General features: G+C 31.4%; 1 protein-coding gene across 9 annotated transcripts; it reads left to right on the top strand.

The window, feature by feature from the left end:
- LOC100165391 (protein kinase C-binding protein NELL1) lies at nucleotides 1-21814 on the top strand. 9 transcript variants are annotated; one of them, XM_016804000.2, is made up of 18 exons: nucleotides 1-632; nucleotides 1227-1553; nucleotides 3597-3872; nucleotides 11976-12227; nucleotides 12319-12469; nucleotides 12555-12837; nucleotides 12910-13065; nucleotides 13122-13268; nucleotides 13365-13458; nucleotides 13562-13756; nucleotides 15451-15576; nucleotides 15726-15989; nucleotides 16451-16756; nucleotides 17422-17556; nucleotides 17645-17910; nucleotides 18623-19078; nucleotides 20011-20063; nucleotides 20801-21814. In XM_016804000.2, the coding sequence occupies exons 3-18, from the start codon at nucleotides 3722-3724 to the stop codon at nucleotides 21312-21314; spliced, it is 3549 nt and encodes a 1182-aa protein (XP_016659489.1). In that variant the 5' UTR covers nucleotides 1-632; nucleotides 1227-1553; nucleotides 3597-3721; the 3' UTR covers nucleotides 21315-21814. The 9 variants fall into 9 exon arrangements, with proteins under 9 accessions (XP_016659489.1, XP_016659487.1, XP_008182603.1 ...); XM_016803998.2 differs by having other exon boundaries at nucleotides 3-632; nucleotides 1322-1553; nucleotides 11973-12227; nucleotides 20801-21813; XM_008184381.3 differs by having other exon boundaries at nucleotides 3-632; nucleotides 11973-12227; nucleotides 20011-20034; nucleotides 20801-21813.
- Nucleotides 21815-25013: the final 3199 nt, after the last annotated feature.

Genomic DNA, 25013 nt, shown 5'->3' with positions numbered 1-25013 from the left:
TTTTTTTTTGGCACACGCCGCCGGTGTACGAACCGAGTCGAGTAGCCTGACGGCGACGGCGGCGACGGCAGTGTCGTCTCGACCACGATCACGATCACGACCACGACGACAACGACGACCACGGCGACGATCACGATCACGGCGACCACGACGACAGCAGCGGCGGCGGCAACGGCAGCACCTAACCGGCACCACACCGGCGACGGCACGCAACGCGCGCGCACACGTACACTCGAACACACGCGCGCATAGACGCAGCAGACATCGGAGAGTCGAGAGAGTGAACAAATAATAATTATTAATTTTTTTTTTTTTTTAATCTAAACGAGCCGCGTAAGCGTTTTCATTTTACACACTCACACACTCATATATATATAATACCTATATATACATATAAATTTTTGTGCGTGTGCGTATCTCTTCCTCGGCACTACGACGATATAGAGTCCACGGCCGACACCACCGCGGCGGCATCATAATTACACGCATAGGCGTTCGCGCGCGTGCCACTCGTTTTCCAGTCGGCTCGGTCGGTCACAGTCAGTCAGTCAGTCAGTCAGTCCGCCGACCACTGCTCGCGTGCACGACCGCGGCCACGGTGCAGTATCGCGACGTCGACTTGGAGCAACGGGGTGACTATATTATATTATTATAATATATATATATTTATTTATATATATGCGTATATTATTTACATACAGTACGTAACAGTAATAGTATTAAATATATTTATACACGACCGACGGACGTGTCGTGTCGTCCCTGTACAACATTATACTGTTGTCGCGCTGTCTCGTTTTCCGTTTTTCACGGCCACATTAAAATCGTTATTTTTAAATTGGACATTACACGCGAATTAATAGCGGACGACGACGTACGTCAATTTATACGGCTCTGCTGTGCTACGACTACTGTCGTCCGTTTAAACTATATAGTACGGTCACTAGTCGCTACTTATAATTGTACGGATCGAGTACACGAGCGAGTATAGTAAAATATACTCTTATAATAATAATATATACGGTCGGACAGTAATAATTATTAAAACGTCCGCGCGCGACTCGAGTTTCGCGAATTTACGTTTTTCGGGTTTTTTTTTCATTCGAAATTGTTCGACGTTCGTTAAGTCCCGTAAGATAGCGACGCTTTAGGTATAGTGCATTAGTGTATACACCTTTACGATGCATATAGGTATCTATAATAATATTATATATAATACGTTGTAGCGATATCAGTCCGTGCGAAAAGTTCGCGAGCGGCGGCGTCAGCGGTGCATCGTCGAAAGGTGTAGCGATATAATATAACGCATATATATATATAGATCGCGTGCACCACTGCGGCCTGCATTCTCGATTGGTGCTATGTGTACGGCGATACGCATGGGCTGCTTGGATCGGGTCGGACGGTTAAGACGGCAGTGGCTGCAGCACGTGGTGCCTTCCGGATCGATAGTTACGGTGGTGATAAAAATGCGCCAGCACCAGCAACACCACCCGATGCATCAGTCGTTATCGTGTTGCTGATAACAACACTTTCAGATAACAACGGAAAAAGTAATTATTGCATCCGATTCCGTTTTTCGCCTGTACGTATACACAATATATTATCATAATATTATAATATTACCTGTTATCTGTACCTATATTTCGTTGTATTGCCTATTATTATTATTGTATAACAATATTTATGCCTAATGCCTATTATACGATGACACTCGCAAACCACTTCGGCGCGCCAATAATATTATTACCTACCTCATACCGTATATCGGTACCCGCGCGCGTTTTATATCGTTTCACCAATAAAATACATCGATGTGACTCTCTCGGCGTGTAGTTACACGCGATCACCGTACATACGTCTAATCCAATATTATGTATATAACGACGGAGACCTATATAATATTATTTATATTGTGACAGTTGTCGTTTTTGTAATGCCCGCCGCGACGGCTGTGCCGCTCGCCGCAATAAATTGTACACTCAATAATGGTAATACGCATGATACATCGCACACAAGACTCGCTCTAATATTGTGTACGCACGTCCCCCGTGCCAGTAATATAATATAATTCCACCGCCCGACACGGCACACACTCGTTATTGCCATTATTATTACCCTGCAGGTACCCGCGGGTGAGTGCTCTCAATGCGTACAAATCACATATCATCACGGTGTACCTATAGGTACTTTCTATACATGCCCACTCTCTCGGTGTGACACCCGCGTGTATGTAGGCGCGATGTTGGATTATTACGACTGAGATCGTGGGTACTATATTGTTGCCATCTGGACAGTAATACCTATATACCTATGTAGTAGATGCCAGAGGGATGCAATGGGAAACACAGTTTTGTTATAGTCTTCAACAGTTTTGTCCTGCCCGAGGCAGTTTTTTTACACCTGAAACCCAAACGAAACATAAACGTTTTTAAATTGTTCGCATTTCCACGACGTGATGACGAGTTTTTTATTTATTTCGAGACTTTATAAATACCTAGCGAAAACTTCTAGTTAAATTTGATTTGTTTTTATTATTACATAATTGTATGCGTCTACGAGTCTTAACCGATTTTTTGATATTCAAGAACTCATACTACCCACCTACTTATTATATTTTCATTCGTTTAGGTTATTAATTGCATAATAATATAGTCCATTGTAGTACTTCCATCGATTTTACATTAAACTCGTTTATACCGTCCCGTGACAAAAAGTCACCGCTGATGTAATAAATTAAATGGGTGGGGCAAAACGATTTATTTTTGATAGGTTTTTACCGTTATTATTTAACTACAATTTACAAATTTAATTTTTAAAGAAAAATTGATATTTTTCGAATATTTATTACAAGTTTGAAATAGGTAGTTATTATTCGAATATCATTTATTCACGAAGTCGTAATGTATTTGTTGAAGTTTTTAGGCCATTGGTTTTCTATACATAAGTAATACGATGGTTTTCGATTTCTAAAAACCGTATTTATGACCCATGAACATGCAATAAAAACATTAATCGTACGTAGGTAGGTACGTTATTTGCTTCTAATAAGCTAATACACCCCATCATGATTCACGAACCCAAAAACCAATAATATTTCGGTGTTATCATTTAATATATTATAATACATATTATATCGAATACGAAAAAACACCCGAAAACCGCTAGTAACATCTTAGTCTAGACGTAATTAATTAAAAAAAAAAAAAAATCAATTTTTGCGTCGGTGGTAAAATTATTTCATGTACAAAACTGTTTGGAGGATAACTTATGGGGTAGGAGGTGATGTCGCGGAACGGTCGGTCAGCTATAACGGTGGTGGCGGTGATAACCAATGCGAATCGATGTGGCGGCAGCGGTCGTCGAGTAGGTATAATTATTAGTGTAATATTTCATTTGGAAATTGGCCGTTATTACTTCCGACTGTCCACTATAACCGAAAAATTACGTGAATATAACTGCAGTAGCATATATGTATGTACAATGCACGCTCGCGCAATATTGTTTTTCACATTTAGAGAATTTATAGTATTATATAAAAAGGAAAATAGAATACCTAACGTTGACGGTGGAAACTTGTTTTTGTGTTTTCACAGATTGCTGTCGAAGAAACAAAACTCAGTGGTAGCCACCCACTATCACTCTCAATCAATGATTGATCGTTAGTAGCAAAACGTGCAGACAAACGAAACAGCAACATTTTTGCGGCCGCTGCGATATTATGCTATATACCTGCAGTCGGGTGCAGTGGCGACGGCGGCCTACTACGGTAGTGGCGGCTGTGTTGTTGGCGCTCGCGGTATTAACGCCACGGATATCGACAGCACAGAAGCTATTACAAACACCAATGAAAGGCGGATTAACTCCTTCAGGTAATCTTTCTTTTTAAGTATATTATTATAATAATGTTACGATAGGGAAAACAACAAAACGATCGCGTTTAAATTATATAGTCGAATTATCAACGATTTGCAACACCACGGGGAATCGATTATTACTGTAAGGCCGAATGCTAATGTGTGGATAATATAGGTATCAAATTTTGCGATTAACACGTGAATTAGATATTATATTTAGTTGAACGAAAAAAATTTCCGTCACCGTTTGCCAAGACGTGTATATTTTAATAAGCCACCGTGTCGTCCTCAGACGTCACTGTTTATTTTTTATTTTATTTTTATTTTTTTTACTCAAGTTGAATTAAAAAATACATAAATAATAGAAATGGTCTACCATCATTATCTTAAGCTAGCGTGAGTCTATCGCAGACGCAATATATTATAATGTTAATTACATTGGCCTTTTTATTATATTTACAATATTTTGACTACAATCTGTTCTCATTTTCTATTGGAGATCTCGCAATAACTATGTGTGCATTTTTTAATTCTTTTGTTCGTGAGTCTTTTCATAAAATTTTTTTCGGGTAATAAAAAGTCCTGAAATGTATTATATTTCAATTCTATATAGACAAGAAATACAATAGGTGTGGACTACGGATGATACTATCGTATTTAAAAGAGGTCATAAAAGCTTCTATATATAACGCATCAGCAGTTTTGGAGAAAATCGTGATAAAGATGAAATAACGATGAAAAAAATATGAATAAGCGCAGTATTATCATAATTTTTACTATTTTTTGGCAAAACTGCCTCCGCTTAGAATCGTTTTTACTAAGATTTAAAAATTTACTAAAGACTCACGTTACAGCGGCCACCCAACTTCAGTTTAAACATTATTTTTACTTTATTTTTCTATTGAAAACTGAGAAGGATAACTAATACTAATACTGTTTTATTTATAACAATTTTATATAATATTAATGTATTGTCGAATGATCGCAAGCAAATTTAAGTAAAACGCACTTCACTTTTTTTTCCATATAAACAGAAATATCCAAAACTACTCAGGGGAAGTAAAACCAAAAGTGTAAACACATTTGATGTTAATTTGTCTCTATTTTACTCGGCGACCATCTGATACTAATTATTACTGCTACGTCTGTAATATAATTTTTACTATGAGTACGAGCGATGGCAGTGAATAATATAACCGCTGACACATTACTGTAGTGGTACATGTATTATAGCATATTAGCATCGTCTGTCGCAGTAATAATATAAAATTTAATGTCTTATACTTACATGCACCACGTAGGATATAATACTACTTTTTTTTGTCCTTTATATTTTTAATTTTATACAAACGGAAAATGAAAATGTTTTTAAAAGATAAATCCTACCGTAGACATATTATATACATCCATGTTATCGAAATAGAAACGTCATTTATAAACATCCTTGTAGACGTAATAAATTTCACAAATAAATAACGTTTAACGTTTCAAAAATTACTTTAATATCTTAATATCGGTGGGTATTTGGTTCGTTGCCATTACTGATCGTTATGAACACACACACTATCGTGTGTCACTGACTGACCAGCTGTTAATTTACCGTGTCTCTTCGCACCATCATCATATCACATCTCAATGCACATGAACGCACACACATTGCCTTCTTTTCTTTATACCTCTCACAGACCATTTCTTCTACGCCACTTGACGGTAATAATAATTAAAGACACGTGCTGTACTGCTGTCAACGTTGGTCAGCCGTGTGAAACCCCCCAAAAGTACATATTTACTGTTATTTTCCCGTTTTTGGTAACGCGATACGACTGTGTGTGTCTAGTGCCTGAAGTATCATTAATTGTCATTATATAGTACACATGTCGTCGTTATTATACACCAACAGTTGTGCTGTGGAGTGGTTGTGGTACATGTGGCACGCGAACAAGACATAGAAATATATATTTTTGTTTAACAGATAATAAACTATTTTTAAGTAGTGCGGCTTATACATTTTGGCTGTAACTTGGCGTCGATGATGTTGAGCGATACGAATTTAATGATGAATGAAATATTAATAATTTAAAAAATATCATAACAGTTAAAATATTATTTATTTTAAGATTAACCGAAAACATTTTATTTATATTTAATTATACGATAGCTTTTGGTTTTTAGCAGTCAAAAAAAGTTCTTGGCCTCCAAACTTCGTCGTCGGTTTTTTGCATTTAATCATCACTAAAATTATAGTTGCGTTTTAGCTTATTATTTTAAAATTAATTAATTTCGTAACAGCCTTTTCGGTACCATTTAAAATTAGTTGTATTAAAATCAAAACAAAATTTACATAATATAATTTATTCGTTAAAGTTATTATAATTATGCATATTGCATGGATACACTTACATATATACAATCGTTTAAACCTATAAAATATACAAATGATATTTTTTATAATTTATTTTACTTTATGAATATTTTATTGATTAGGTATTCATATTATATTAGATATTATAATTATTAATGATGATACTTTTATATTCATTAAAATTAGGTTAATTTTTTACTAAACACCACTACGTGTCGAAAACTCTACATTTCTTACGTAACATCTATGACATATTTAAACGAGTGTGAGAAAAGGTGAGAGCCTAAAATTTGAGCCACGCGCCGTTTTATATAATATTTACAAATGCTGCGATTTTGACCGGGCTAAACGCTGCTGATGACGACATTAATTTCTCGAAAACATAATATAAATGAATAATCGACTGTGGTTTTTTTCGCTATAGGATAATACTGCGAATTATTCAATCCTAATAAAAAAAAAAATATGCGTAGCTCATCATGAGTTCGATAAACTTTTATATAATGACAACAATGACGATATACACGTGCGTGATTACTAATTATTATTATACTTGTACCCACTTTTAAGAATTATTTTCATAACTATTTAATATTGTTACACATGCATTCGTTCATATCTCGCGTATAGTATGAGTAACAAAAAGTTGGTTCCTCCGAGACAATATAATGTAGAAAAAAAGGGGTGTATTTGAAGAATACGAGGGTGCAGGAATTGATTAATGGCTAAAATAGTACTCGACAAAATGGTACCGAATGGTACGATATTTTATATCTGATTGAAATTATTATAATACTATTAAAGTGATAGTGAAGATGGAACATGCAGTGTTATCTGGATATTTAGTCGTACTACTGATGATGTTTTACTCAGTTTTAGTGCTTTCTTGCGTGTATCTTTCCGAGCTTCTTAGCTACGCACAACAGATATCGGTACTTTTCTTTTTTTTAGATTATAGGTCCTTGAATATCTAAAATCTTAAAAATATGTTTTGACTATCAATATAGTTAGGTAATTTATGAGAAACAGTTTTCATGATTAAAAAAGTGATAAAAAAAACATGCACTTACATTTTTGAGAATTTAAACTACTATACGGTATATACACCGTTATGTTAAAACATTATAATTAGATAGGTACCGGCTTAATATCTAAATCTACTGACTGTCAGGCTACAAAATATACATATGGGGAGATTTCTTATAAATAATAAATATATACCTTACCTACATTAAATCATCGTCCTGCTGGTACATGCACAAAAAAAGAGGACATTGAACCTAAAATATTCCGCTGATTCCTGAATACGTCCAATACCTAACCTAACCTATACGTGTAATGCATTACTACATTTTGGGTTCAATCACAAACAATAAAACCATTAGTGTGTAATGTAATACTATTATTTTGTTAATAAATAATGATGATAATCATACAATAAATTTAACAGAATATAGAATATTATATTACCTTCATAAAATATTGAAACTGTATATCTACCTACGTATAAGTATAATAATATATTTATGCGTACAAAATCATTTTATATTTATAAGATACTCGTACGTAAAGCTGATGTTATAAACTAGATATGCTTACTAATTCAATTAAAATTAACAACCAAAATGAATTACCAATTACTATTAAACACAATTAATATTTTATTAATACGTCATAATTTTCAAATTTATGACTTGCATACCGCATGTAACAATTATTTACTTTTATCGTACAGCGGTGGTGCTATAGGAATCTCCGGCTTCCATTACTAACACATCCCTTTATAAATATAATTTTATTGCTTTTAAAGATCTCACAGACCATAGTAAATTAATATTATGGACTTATGCTGTACGTTATGTTTTGTTCATTATAGCCAATACACAATTATCGTATAAAAACAATATGGATATTAATGGTTAAGTTTACTTATACAATATAAAATTTGTTTTTATTATTTCTTTTCGACGTAATGCTTTTTATTATAATGTATACAATAGTAAAATTATGTTTACTGCTATCTAAGACAGATATTATATTATTAAATATTTTAATAGAATATTATACCTAATGGTGATTTCAAATGTGTACATGAATACCTACATGTAATACACATCTTAGGAATAATGTATGGAACACAATTTCATTGTTGAATAGTTTATCTTTATAGTATTATAAACTGAAAATTAATATCAGTACCCAATAAACAAAAGATCAACGAAATTATTTTACAAGAACCAATAGTAAAAGATAACATATAATCGTAATTTATTTATTATTCTGTTTGTATATAAGATTCTTATTATAACAACTAAGCTTCAATGATATAATAGTCATTAACTTATACAATACTTAAGTATTATATATTTGTTTATTTCCATATCCTTAAGAGTATATTATGCCACATTACAATTCAAAATAAAATGATTCATCCCAGTTAAACACACTTCTAATATCGATATATTGTGTTGTATTTTCAAATTTGTAGGTTAGTGATTGATTTGATTATGATCTAGGTACCTACTATTTACAATCAAATAAGGATGATAATATTAATATGCATTTTTATTCAACTAGATTTCAAAATAATTACAATCGCTAATCAAGCTAAAAAATAAATAAACGATACCTAATATTAGTAATATTTATCAATAAATAAAAAAAATGTTCCTATTTTAAATACGTAGGTATTATATATGTTTGTAAGACAGACACCAGAAATTATAGACTATAATGCAATGCCCTCTTTTATTTCATTTTAAAACAAATAATATTTTATAATTATTCAATTAATAAATAATTTACCCTACGTTATATCTAGTTCATCTATTAAGAATCTTAGCATTTATGTACTTTATATTTTATGCAATTCGTATACTATACTGTTATTGAAGTATAATATATAAACGCCATATCCACATGACGTGATGCCTCCATTTTACAAACATGCAAGATGCAATATATAGTAAATTTGTCTTCAGTGTAACCAATTTTGTGTTAATAGCTTGAATATAAGAGTGAACTGACCTATATATAGCTATACAATTTCAAGTTAAGTACATTATCTGTGTTTGATTGTTAGGAATTTTACGATTTTTTGTGAATTTTTAGTAGGTTTGTAAAATATTACAATATAAAACTTCTCATAACTCCCTTAAAAATTATAATAACTTGAAAAATCAACAAATAATGTTTTTACTTTTAAATATAGTAGGTAATAAAGTGGTGAATTCGTTTTTATAATAAAGGTAATGACACCGAAATGGTTCTGCTGAACATTAATTTGCTATGTACCATCTACGTTTGTACGCTGGAAACAACATAAGCTGCGGCAATAGCGTCCTTTCAAGTTTCAATGATAAGATTATCCAAATATCCAAATTATATCAGTATATTATTTTAATATATATAATTTTATTTATTAATATGAAATGGTTGCAATAAATAGGGTTCGAAGTGAAAATTTCATTGAAATTCAACAATTCACTAAATTATTTGTCTCAATGTTTATCGATACCAAATTCTTAATACTTTTTTTATTTATTATTTTTGATTCAAACATTTTACTGAATAAAAATATTATTTATTTATTCAACAAATGATATATTATATATATATTACTTTAAATGATTCCGTATTACAATAGATTGTCAATAGTAAATAATTCTTTACTATTCCTGATTAAGTATATAATAATTAAATATATTATTTCAAATTTCAATGTATGTATTCGAACTAATTTTTCTTTTTCTTAATATCCTTTTTACAAATTATTTTTATTATGACACATTAAAAAATTTCATAGATTTTTTTAAATAAAAATATAAAATAACATTTTCTTTTTCAGAGTGATTTATGCAGGTTCTTAATTTTGATCGTAACAGTCCCTATATGTATGCTATAAAGTATAAGTACTTAAATTGTAATTTGCAATATAATGTATTAGAAAATACACGCACAGCAAGAAATGAACCTATTTTGAAAGTAAAAACCTTTAAAATAGTTTTGTATGTCTCAAATAGAACTAGGCAACTATTGATTTTACAATGATGTATTTTTAAGTACATTTTAACATAGTACAAATGTTCTAAAAGTTTCTTCTAGTTATTCTTTTATTACTTAAGTTACATATTATACAATTTATGTATACATGGGTTTTAGTTTTTTTTATATTTAAGTACCTACTGCAAACCACATTGTACTTCCATTTAAAATATAAATATACCGTAGCATGGTCACTGATTCATTAATCATAATAATTTATACTATGCCAAACTATTAATCTAACTAAAATAATACATTAACTATGGAGATTTAGGTTTTCTATAAATCTTAATTTATTCTCACTATAACGAACATAATGATATTAAAATAAGTATATTAAATGTTATACATTTTATATTTTTAAATTTTTAAATGTACAAATGCCTAATTCCTAAAAACCTCATATTTTAAAATCTATATAAAAACACTATATTATACCTTATTATATAAATAAAGTATGAAAGTATATTTTAATACTTTATGCTCGCATAATAGTTTTTAGAATTAAATAAAAACCATGAATTACGTTAATATACAAGAGATTAATTTATTAACTAAGTCCATCCAAACCAAACCACAATCATACATAATAGGGAAAATAGTTTTATGTTCTTAAAATTATAATTCTTATCATAAATGTTAAAGAATTAATTAATTATATTTTTATAGAAGAATAAATGTATATAAATGTATATTAGATAATATTAAATATATTTTAACATTTTTATTCAACTGAAAAAGACACAACTTATGTTCAGTATTTTTTTCTATCGATTATGCATACCTATTATATATTTATTTGTTTTGACTTGTAAAAATTAATCATAGTACCTACTATACAGCTAAACAGACAGAAAAAAATATTTAATTTTTATTTATCTCATCAGAAGATTTACTATCATATTTTACTATACTTAGAATGTTAATTACATTTACTCAAAAGAAGCACAACTTCAAACTTCCACGTGGGAAGCAAACTTTTACTTTGGATTTTAACTTTCTGAAATTTGAAAATATTTTTATAATCGAATGAAATATCTGTTTTAAGTACATACTTATCGCATAATTACCTATGAGAATAACATAATGAAATTACCTATTATTCTAATAATTATAAAATATAGTTTTCATAAAAATTAAATTTTCACTAATCAGTCCTAATAACCTAATATCTATTTTTAATATGGTATAATATACTTATTACCTACTATTATCTATAAATAATCTATACTCTCTAATAGTAACAATAATCTGGTTACAATATTTCGTGAACATTTTATTAATATCTAAAATAAAATAATACAAATCCATTAAATACTATTATATTTTTTTAAAACTTTAGGTTGCTTTAATCAATGATTTTATAACCAAAATATTATTAATTGTACCTATAAAGAAAAAAAAATAAGCCAAGTATTCCGGGTTTCCGTTGAAATTTAAATATTATGTTTCACCAGTGATGTCAATATTCCAGAGATAATATTATTATAAGTTATGATCTAATCTAAACTTAAAATTACTTTTAAAACCTTCTTTGAACAGGAAAGTGAATGTTACAGATACTACAATAAAGACACACTTTATAAATTAAATTGACTGAATAACTATGTTGTGTACATTACACATTATACATTATACGCGCTATATTATAGTTTATAGGTATATTATGTAAAAATTATTATAACCATTTTTTTTATATATATATATAGTAGCATCATCACCTTCCCAAAACAATATCAATTATTTCGCCGTAAACGAAGCTAATTCACCGTTGGCCATTTTGGATTTACTTGAAGCTACTATGCAAATATACCATAATTATCAACACCATTACAGTGGTAGTAATAAAAGTGATACTACTGGTTTTACATTGGGTGTCTTACTCGTGGCTGTAACAGAAGATGAATTTTCTCATCCCGATGTTTTTCCTCCCAACCGGTTAAGACCAGCATACAGCATGCAAGGTATATCCATAATAGACTAATTAAATATTAAACAATAAATGCACAGACAATTCGAACTATTTCAATTAATCATAATATTTAAACAAATTAGGTGCGTTGAGACAATTAAAAGTTCCTGACATTATTTACAAACGTGCAATTCAATTATTACGAGGTGCGGACGAGTTAACTATAGCGGCAGTAGTACGGCAAGAACGTGCTAACACTGGATCTATAGTATCATTTTCCCTCGACTCCAACAGGTATCACCAATAAAAATTATAAGAATAATAAATATAGCAAGGTTGAAATGAATCAATTAACATTAATTGTGGTGGTGCCATTTAGATACTTGGAATTAGAATCAAGTGGACGTAAAGACGAGGTGAGGTTGCACTATGTGTCACAGAGTAGCCGTCGTGTTCATACCGAAGTGTTTGCGTACTCCCTGGCTGATGGCCATTGGCATGCTGTGGCCGTAACACTGAGCGGTACCCAAGCACGCCTGTTCATAGACTGCCGTCTAGTATACACGCGAACTTTGGTCGCTGGACCGGCTGACACTAGTTTTCTAGGATCGCCGGATCTGTACGTAGGCCAACGAAACAGAGGAGTACATTCAATTTTCAAGGTATTGTAAAATAACAAAAATTGTCCAAAATAGTTCGAAAAAATTAACACTTAGTGAACATATCACCAATAGGGGCTTTTACAAGACGTCCGGTTGATCAGAGGGGCAGACGGACAACGTGTGCAGTGCCCTAATCTGGACACGTCATGTCCAACGTGCGGTCAATTCATCGCCATGCAAAAAACGATGGAAAACCTGAACAAAATTGTGCATCTGTTGAGTATCAAGGTACGTAAGAATCGTTAAAAATTGGGGAAAAATTACCAATGTGTTTCCACTTATAGCTCGAGGCAGCCGAAATGAGAATCGCCGAATTAGAAACTTGTGAATGTCGCAAACCATGTGTACAGTTTGATGAACGAAGTAATAACACAGTAATGAAAGTAGATGGATCAGTGTGGCAACATGAATGCCAAACGTGTACATGTTTGGTAAGTACCAATAATGTACCATTAACGTGATCCATATATAAAATAATAAATCGATTGAAATGATTAAAGAGTAACATTTACATATCATATTTTCAGCGCGGTCAAGTTGAATGTTCACCGGTTAGATGTCCCCTAGTCGATTGCAAGTTTCCAATACGAAAACCTGGTGAATGTTGCGACACTTGTCAAAGTATGTTAACTAAATATTTATACAATTATTACCTATAACAATCATATTATATACTTTATATAACACTAATGTAACACTAATATAATGTAACTATTATTTTCAGAACCATGCCGAGCCAAAGGTGATATTGTATTCGAACACGGTGACACAATAAATTTGGAACCATGCTTAACCTGCATTTGTCTTAATGGAGTTGTTAAGTGTGACAAAGTAGATGCACAAACTCAATGTCCAGTATTAGAATGTGACATATCTGAACAGTTTTCCGTACCAGATCAGTGTTGTAAATTTTGTCCAGGTAAGAGTCCATAACAATACCATTTGATTTGTTTTTATTCTAATGAAAGTGTTGTTAGTAAAATATAATATTGACAGATTTTTATTCAAGCCGCGTCCAAACAAATGTAATGTTTTTATAAATGTTTGTTAAGAAAACATATCGATATCATAATATGCGTACATTGTACACGTCATAACTCTTATTTCTATGCCAAAAAAATATCAAAATAAGATGATTAAAATCTATTATAAATTTACAAACCTAAAATAATAAAATTAATGGAAGCTTAAATTATTTTATAAAATATAATACGATATTTGATTACCTACTTGAGTATTAAAATAATACGAGGTACAACATTATTACTAATATATGAACAATTATTAAGTATTCAGAGTATTCTACGTAATATTCTTACAATCAAATTTCACAAGTATCTGGATGAAAAATGTAGTATGCTTTTAATTTGAAATATATTGTAGGTATATAAATTTACATAATTATACATTACAGTTTTTTTTTACTTTACAGTTTGATTATTTGATTTAAATATTATGTTTTTATATTAAAAATAATAGATAAAAATCTAAAATAATATATGCAACATTTAAAATATAAGTTTATAAAAATAAAATTATACTAGAAGATGAAGGTAATTTAAGGACTAATGTACCATATTGTTGTGGTGAAATGCCAATAGTAAACTAAATATATCAGATACCTACTATAATATATATAACTTTCAACGTAGTATACAAAATACTTTTCCCCTATATTGTTCGTGGCTTACAAAGAAATAAGATACGTTTAAGTGCATAACCTTCTTAGTAACACATGTCTTAAAACATGTGCATTTAATCTTGCACATATGTCACATATGCCAACAGTTTAAAATTATTAAGGGTTCGGAAGTAAATATTGCTTTCAAATTTTCAATGCGTTGCCAACTTGAGTATGAAGTACCCATTAACTAAAATTATCTATATACACGCTGTTGAAAGGCAATAACTAAATAGTAACCATTGGCTGTTAAAAATCATTTTTCTTAAAAAAAAGTATTTTGAACACTGACATTATAATAAGTTATAACACTGTTGGTCTCAATATGTTTTCAAACCTTCAATATTTTACCGTAACCATGTGTGAATATGAATAACACATGTTGTAATAGAATAATAAATTCTTTTGAAAAATGTAAACAAGACATTTGGTATTAAAAACCAACGAAATACGTTACTCTTACTAAATATTAGTGTAATTGTAGTATGGAATTATAGATATTATTATTGTTTATTAAGTAACTAAATAGGTACTAACAGTTATAATTTAAGAAACATTTAAACTCGCATGTTTTCTTTTGGATGTGGCTTTTATTATAACAATTTGTATTTAAATAATTATTTACAATGGTCAATGACAGAGTAGCCCGTTTGGAAATCTCAATTTTCCAGACGGTCTACAGGTCCTGTAAATTGTAAATGATGTGTTTGTTGTGTTAATTAATATGTTTTGAAATACTAAAAAAATATAACAAAAAAATATAATAGTAAATTGTAAGAGAAAACATTTTCCAAAATAAGTAGCTGGTGTTGGAAGGGGGGAGGGCCTGGATCAATTGTGATTTCCAGGCCCAATTATTGTTTTCATAACGCCTTTTATTAATATAATTTTAATCTTGTACGTGTGTGTCTTGTATGTAAACGCTTATGCAGGCGTCGATTATTGTGCACGAGGTGGACGTGACTCGTGTCATCCGAACGCTACTTGTATCAATCTAAAAACCACACACAAGTGTGCGTGCGCTGTTGGGTACGCTGGTACCGGTTTACAGTGTGATGGTAACTAACCGTATTAATAAATTCCGCTTGTTAACTTACGTTATTATACATTAATAATAATATTAATTAATAATAACGCGGCTTGTTAGCGCCGTGTGCGCTAAATAATACCCAATAACCACACGATTCGAATTGATAATAATGTTCAGATGTGGACGAATGCTTGAGCGTCGGCGGACCAAATGGACACCACTGCGACGTGAACACGACTATTTGCGTGAACACGCCTGGATCGTACTCGTGCAAGTGCAACGCAGGGTACGCGCGTCTCAACAGGTTCGAATGTGTGGACGTCGACGAGTGCAGCAGCGCGGAACCACCGTGTCACGTACACGCCGCTTGTGCCAACTCGCCGGGCAGTTACAGCTGCAAGTGCGCCGACGGCTACGAAGGGGACGGATATACTTGCAGACGTGAGTGCACATAGTTTTAATACTGCAACAGTACCTATGCATTTTATTATATTTTCGTTTCTCTTACATTACGCGTAAACCTTTCACAAGTACAGTCTGTATAATATACTTTTATGCTGTAATTTAATTCTAATTCTTGTCTACATAAGCCTTTCATTATAGGTAAGATCGTATGTTTTTATGAATACGTCTTAGGGCCCGTATTACAGTAGTTGAACTCAGGTTAAACTACCGAATTCGGCTGGTAAAATCAGTGGTTCAAGCGTAACCGAGCCACCGAGGTTTAAACTATGATTGTAAAACAGGCCCTTACATCTGTTACCGTTGCTTTTAATAGTTGTAGACAAGTACTCGAGTTACTCAATATAAAACTTATGTACCTGTAGGGATTTACTTTATAATGATATACTAATAATCGATCGCACTGCATACTGATATTATGTTTGTCGCGTATTTTACAGCTGTGTGCCAGCAAAAGTGTTTGAACGGAGGCGTGTGCGCACGGCCAGATGTGTGCTCGTGCCCGAACGCGTTCGAGGGGCCTGCTTGCGAGCTGGACGTGGATGAGTGTACCACAGGGGCGCACGGATGTCTAGGCCCCTCGTCCCGGTGCGTCAATATGGCTGGATGGTATTACTGTGCGTGTAGCCCGGGGTACCAAAACGTCATCATGTATCCGGCTTCGGCCGACATCGCCACCACAGCTACTAGTGACTTGAACGCAATGGAATCGACCTGGTCGCCTTCGTTGGGCACAATGTGTCAAGGTAAAAACATTCTTTATAGTATTCATATATCAAAATCGAGGGCGTCCACTGGGGGAGACAACTCTCTTTCCTTATAATTGTTCTGTACATTATAACTATTATAATGTATATAATTTGTTTAGGTACCTATAATTGTCTTATAGTGGGTATTACAATCGAAACCAATGGTAGATAAAAAGAGCTAAAAGAATTGAATACATATATAGACACCCTAGGCTATAGCCTATATAACATGCCGAATCTATATATTTAAATGACGTTTAATTCAGTAACAACATAGTATATATAAATACTGGGATAATGTATGATACTCAGATGCACGAAGAGGTTAATAAAAAGAACTACATTAAACTCAAGTTAAAATAAATGCAATATTTATTAATTAGAGACATTTTAAATTTTATTTTTATTTACCCATCCTAGTAAAACAGAATTTTCTTATAAAAAACTGTTGAAACAATCATAAATGTAATTACTTATTAACTAAATAAATTGATTTACCATATGGTGATACCTATATATAAGTTATTAACGTCATACTTTGGGACATCCTGTACAATAAGCTTTACGCAGTCCTCCGGCTATGATGTGTGTATTAAACAAACACAAACCCTATACCTATTTCTGACATCTTTTTAATCTGTGCGTCTGTGCATAATGTTTAGATATCGACGAATGCGCGACTAATAACCATACGTGTCATCCAACGGCTACGTGTGTGAACACCGTGGGATCGTATGAATGCAAATGCCCAACGACCCATGCCAATGCCGGTAACATCTCTTCGAAGTGTAAATCGAGTACGTTGAAATAATATTATACCATATACAACTGTGTTGTCGGATTAAAACGCAGGTGTTATAATTTATTTCCTCCCTCGTCGCGTAGGTTGTTTGTATAAGGACGGCAGTAACGTAGTGACGGAAGTGAATGACGGCGCCTGGTTCTCAAAAGATTGCACCAACTGCACGTGCACAAGTGGGCGTTTACGTTGCTCACGAATTGAATGCGATTGCACAAACAATGACCATGTACAATCGATTTGTTGCGCTCATTGTAACGCACAAGCGTCATGCGTTCATCAGGAATTGACGAACGTGATGTTCCGCAGTGGCCAACAATGGATATACCAGTGTCAGACATGCGAGTGTTTAGTGAGTGAATAAAAAAATTTAATTTTGTTTTTATTCTATTTAGGCTGCTGTGTGCATATGAACGGATATGTGTGTAAAATTCATGTTTCAAAATGTTTTCCTTACAGTACCTAGGTACAATTTTGTTACTTTGACAAGTGTTTCAAGATATTCTGAATCAAATCAGCATTAGTTATTTGTTTTTACTTTAATGCAATTACTCCGTATTTGTATAAGTAAATAAGTTCATAATATTATATTGCAATTTGAAAGGATTCATATTTTCCACAATATAATAGTTTCAATATATGTTTCGTATCTATAAAAAATTAATATGTATGTTTCTACTGAGTGTACATGAATTACATTTTCATAAAAAGATAAGTTGGATGCAACGATTAAAAGTATGATTTTGAAAGCTACTAATTGCGTATAAGAAAATTAAAAAAAAAAATGTATCCAAATGATCTAAATCCTTCATCAGGACCAACAATATTATCCGATTACCACAAATACCACATGGGTAAGTCCAGGGTACATAGATTGTGGTACCTATCCTATGAGTGGCTATAACCTAACCTATTATAGGTCATGCATTTTCCAAACACATACCTTTATATACGAGAATCCGAGACCCATGTCACGGCACGCATGATATCTTAATCATGTTAAACATTGTTGACTGTCTCTTCAACACATCGTATATAATATATAAACCGTCGTTGTTGCACAGATGGGCCAAGTGGATTGCTGGCCAATGCAGTGTCCACCGATGCTGCCCGCGGGCGTGGGCAGTTGTAGCGACTCGACGGCAGCCACGTTTGCTGAATATAACAACCCAGTGGCCGATTGTTGCGCACCGAGATGCGATTCCAAAGCCGTCGCGTCGGGTTCATCGGCAGCGGCGACCACGACAGCGATGACCGCTGCTGATCCGTGTCTACAGCAGCAGCTACAGCTACAGCCACCTGATGATTACCGGCACCGCGGCGGTGAAGTAAACGACGAAGACGACGACGACGATGACGACGACGGCGACAGCAACCACAGCAAAAACACCGACGACGACAACAGGAATAACACCACGCCGTCGCCCCGGGGCCAACCGTGTTTTTACGGCGGACGCGCCTATCAGTCGGGAGCCCGTTGGGACGATCCGGTGGATATGTGCACGTCGTGCGATTGCAAGGTAACGCGACGCCATTCCTAGTCATAAAATCAATTTACATATTAATATAATATGCATATATAGGTATACTTACTGTACAAAACGTGTAACATAATAGGTATTAGCGAGTATAAAAATATATTGTCAATAATAGTTCGATTTTTTTAACGGGGGACATCATTTATTAATGTTTCGACGGGCACCGTACACCCATTCATAAGATATCATAATAATATTAACTATAACTATAGAATATAATAATATAGTAAATAACATATTTTCTGAGAATATCATTTATAGTAATATGCTCTATGGTGTAAGCATACATTACCTATACATTTATACATATACCTCCTGTAACGTCAAAATAATAATACAAAATATTATATAAATTTTATGTACGCGCACGGTGCGTATTTTGAGTATATATTATATACGATAATATATTAATATCATATAATTATTATTATCTATTTTATAGCCGACGCGTGTCGGGCCGCTTAAAATCTTATTATATTATGTATATATACATATGCCTCTAAATATATATATATTTGCGATTCGGTATCTTTGTCGTGCATGCATATAGTGTGTATATTGTATAATGTATATGAATGTGTGCGCGTGTTAATAACGCTGACTGGCTGATTTACATAATAATAATACATTATTATTACGTTTAACCGAATTTTACTTAGTACATAATAATATTATAGATGCGCCGCGCAATAACAGTTTTTTTTTTGCAATTAATACATTTGGAGATTTTAACAAAATAATATGTGGTTTTTACGAGTCCTGCGTCGTCTAATGTAAGATGCTCGTCCCGAACGGAAAAAAAGACAATTTTGTTTTACACGATTACCTAAAAATGTTTTATCATATATTTTCGACTTTTTTTTCTCTATTAGATTGTGTGTGTGTTAATATACGTTTTGTGTGTTTCCATTCAGGTGCCGCCGTACTGCGCCCAATCGGTGAGCAATATCGCGTGTTGTGTGCATCGGTAAACTCTCACATCTTTTTTTTATCCAATATACCTTTATATATTTCGGCTTTCTCTACTGCTATTAAAATGTATTACATCAACTTTATTATCTTTTCTACTGTACGATAATTATCAGCTTTTTATAGATGTTTTTTCTCAACCCGTTCATCGTAAATCATAATATTTTCGATGTCGATATATACCGTTCGATGTTTCAGCGTTTATAAGCGCGTTGCAGTCGTTGCATATTATATCAACCATCAAAAACACCGCCACCACGCATGCACACCTAATACATTAGTTTGCACGATTTTACCCGGTAGCACGTAATATTGTCTTGTGTTATTTTTTACTATCGTTGAAATTTTTACACTCATGAACAATTATTGTTATATTATTATGTTCTCAAAGCACGCACGCATGCACTCACATTCGCTCATTTGTTTTTTTATTAAAAATATTTTTGTTAATCGTTCGCGGTTACTAAGTGGGATAAAAATAAAACCTTGCAGTAAAAAATTGTAGTATAATAATACGATGCTCCTTGCAAACATTACTAGACAGCGCACAAATGATTTTTTTTTATTTACATATATATATATATATATATATATATATACTTAGTTTACGCCGACAGAAGATTTTTATTTTGGTTGCATACAGTGTCATCCATGACGACAAAATAACGAGCATCTGTCGGCGACGTCCAACTTGCATTTTGTCGTTTGTGAATAATAAACAATGTTTATTTTTAGGACGGAGTACTATGTTGTTCTTACAACGTGCACCACTGCAATAATAGTGCTATTGCCGGTGCATCAAATCAATCATCAACTACAGACGTCAACTATAATGTGTCTACTGATCAGCCTCATCACATTTCTAACGAAAATACCAGTAGTCAATCTACCGATACGAAATTACAGCCAGATGTTGTTAAACGGAGTCTTCGACGTCGAAGACAAGCAAAAATGGTTAACAATGATGACAGTAACATTAGGGACACTGTCAATATTACTTCTTTTGAATATAGTAATAATAACAATAATAGCTTTAACAAAAAAGACTGGTGGTGGAGGAAAACAAGACGGCGAAAAAGAAGAAGGACTCAAAATACGAGTAGCCGTCGGAACCAAATTAATAGTGTTAGTAGTGAAAAACATTTTAACAGTAATAATAAGTTTATCAATAATTTTGGCATTAATAGTAAAAATGAAGACAATAATATTAATAATAATAACGATAACCACCACGATAGAATTGTTGTAAAGACTGTTGTTGTTACTTAAAGTAGATTTTATTTATTGTGTTTGATGAGTGATGACGAGTCGAGAGAAAAGATAACTGCAAGCAACACCGGCGGCGACAATATAACATTTAATTTAAATAATACAATTTAAGTATTTATTACTAATAAAAAATCAAATTTACTAAACATAGATAACATATAAGGTAGGTAGATAACATAATATTATGTTGCCTACTTTCTTAATTTTAATTTCAAAATCAGTTTTATACTCGTTCAAAATCGTTGCCACCGCCGTTTGCTATTTCCGCTGTGATAATATATAATACAAATAATTTTAATGCTATTAGTGTTATATGTATACAATATACAATATACATACATATATTATTATATATTACGTGTGTATGTATGTATATATATTATACATTATATAGACAAACAGCCTATATCTCCCCTCCTCTCCGCTATCTATTTGTTATATTTTGTAATTTTAAAAATGTACTATTATAATATTATTAGATAAGTTTTATTATTATTATTATTTATTTATTTATTTATTTTATTATTATTATTATTATTTTTTTTTTTTTTTGATTGAATTACTAATAAATTAGATAATCAGCTGTGCAGGGTGTATTCAACAAACGATAATAATATATTATAATAATTATTATAAATCTATATAATCTTGCAAATTGTTGAAGTGTTGGCTTTGTTGGTATTAAAAAATATACTACTATTATTAGAAATTTATTATGTTATTAATAATGTTCATTTTGAACTAAAATACAAGACTGCTGGTCAACAAATGTAAAATATAGACGCGTTTAAAATATAGATAAATATAATATATACAATAATAATAAGTATGTGTATTATAATTAATATTTAAATTATTTAAAATAATTAATATACCAACACCGCCGCACTAACGAATGCTCTTTTCCTATAAATTTAATTGGCAGCAGACAATAAAAATATTAAACGATGATAATAATAATTATATATATATAGATATATTGTATATATATATTATGTGTAGGTATATATAAATATATATATATATTATAAAGTTAATAATCATGTCTATGTATATATATATTACTATTAATATTATAGAATAATTTTTAATTGTTAAATTAGTTATACTTACTATTGTTTTGTTGTAACGCGTAAGTTACGACACGGATTCGCTCTCTTTCTTTCTGTCTCGTTAAACGGTGTTGTAATTAATTAAAACATTTTATAAATCAAATATAACGATACTGATTTTTGAAGTAAGACAAATGAATCAGTGCTTGGAAAGAACACATTTCCGCTCCGGAACGCTGTTTTGGCGTATCATAAAAACTCTACAAGTTCAAAATCATTATAAATTATAATTATATTATTTTTAAATATTTTGTTTCTTATAAATGTGTGTTATACTATTAATTTGTTTTGTTTAATCCGAAAATGAAATTATTTTATCATAATGAATATCAAAATTAGGAATAAGTAATATTGTTGTAGAATAATGAATTCAATTTTACTATTTTTATTTGAAAAAATATTAATCTATATTTCCTTTAAAATACCTATCTAATATTTAATAAAACTTAATGAATAATAACTATTGAAATGAATAAGTTACGTATATTATTTGGTTTAAAATTTAAGCTACTCTTCTCTTTTATAAACTTATTTTTATTTTTAGTTATATATTTAAAGCGTTTTGGTGCAGAACTATAATATGTTCTTCCGAGCACTGAAAATAAAAAGCCTATATTGTTCCTAAAAAAAACCGAGTCGTATTAATTATTTATTTGTTTAAAATAGAAGTTTAAAAATATTATGTTGAATATGTATGGATGTAAGACACGACTGCATACTGCAATATACTATATTATGAAATGTAATACACATACGACACATATTTTTCAGTGTAAACAAAAGAAATAATCACTGTGATGATGCGTACATTACGGTCACAAACACACACGTATACACTTACACACTCACATACATATACGATATACACCTACAGTATAACAATTGTATAATAATGATTGATAATGACAATGTTGATAATGATAAATATAGACATAAAAATTTTAAAAATGTGATAAAGATTTTTTAATATAATTTATATATAATCCTAATATTTCCAATGACAAATTTGAAAACTATTAATGCGCAAAAATTATAATTTACTATTTCCATTATTTGTATCGTGTACTTAATAAATGGCGAGTTTTGGTTGGAAGAGTGACTAAAATATTAAGTGACAATAAGTAGATTATGACGTATAAGTTTTAGTCACTCAATGAAAATTAAATAATAAAATTATACTTTTATGTAATAAATAAATTAAGGGGACTGTATAAATTCGCCTCGTACGTTTTAAATGACGGACAATGATATTAATCATTAACGTTTGCTATGAATTATCCTCGATGTGCTCCAGGGAAGAGGATGATTCCTGGTCTCAAAAGCATCAGTAGCGTACCCAGGATTTTAGAACTGTGGGTCTGCCTTACTTACAAGAGGCCACTGTATAGGAACTTCTATCAACTATGTATAACAAAGTCGCCCAATGCGCTCGCGATTTACCTTATTAGTTATTTACAGCACATTGTGATACCAACATTCAAATATTCAATATAACTATATTAAATGAGTCGTAACAAATGTTTAAGTAAAATGTAAAATTTACTTACAATAGCATTAGTATAAAAGCTATATTTAATTAATTGTTATTTTTATTTGTTGCATTCAAATTTATATTCAATTAAAAAATTTACCTGAAATATTTAAATAATTTTAAGAAGGCATTATACATATTTATTATTTTATTTTTATACGTATATTTGCAGTATATTTATTTTAGTTTTCAATTACTTTATAGATTTAATTTTTACAAGAGATATAGAAGGTGGTTCTAAATTCTAATACAATACAAAAATCATAAATAATACATTTATAAAATTTATATTTTATAATACCTACATGAAAATAATAGTTAAGAACTAGAACATTACAATAATTTTCTGCGCACAAAGCCTCAACTTATAATTTTTAATTAAAAAATGGTAGGGCTGAAGCCCTCCCATCGAAATTCACTATTTGCGCCTTTGGTTACTTTCTATGCTCAATATGGCCAAATTTGATAGCCGGTCTTCAGTCATAGTTGAGCGAAGGCATGTTTTGAGAAGTTTTAGACGGCTAAAACTTCTTTCTACAGTTGTACTGCTGACTGGAAGTGTATAAACTATTTTATACAAAGTATATAAATTTGGACACGAAGCAACCATGTCTCGTGATATCATGAACTTAAATAGTAAATACTTCATTTAATTTTAAGGGTCAAGTTACTCTAGTTTCAATAGTTTTGTCATACACTTGTTGGTAAACTAGACATAATGAATGGTATTTCACTTCTATATCAATTTCATTTATGTCAACTTCATAAAATCTTATATAATATAATATCTATTATCTAACATATTTTTTTACTCGTGTTTTTAAAATTTAGGTACATTATAAGTTGATAGGTTTAAGCACGATTTCGTACACGCTATTTTACTTCAATACTCAGTCTTCACGGCTGTATATACCTCTAAATCATAATATACTTATATATTTATATAATTATATTTGTAAATTTTTAATTGTAGAGAAACATTCTTGAGCCTGTGTACATTTTATAAATTATTATTATTTAGTATTATTGTATTATT

This window comes from Acyrthosiphon pisum, chromosome X (assembly GCF_005508785.2).
Source record: "Acyrthosiphon pisum isolate AL4f chromosome X, pea_aphid_22Mar2018_4r6ur, whole genome shotgun sequence".
Taxonomy (NCBI): Eukaryota; Metazoa; Arthropoda; class Insecta; order Hemiptera; family Aphididae; genus Acyrthosiphon; species Acyrthosiphon pisum.
The sequence above is the reverse complement of the archived record's forward strand: the minus strand, read 5'-3'. Positions and strand labels throughout refer to the sequence as shown.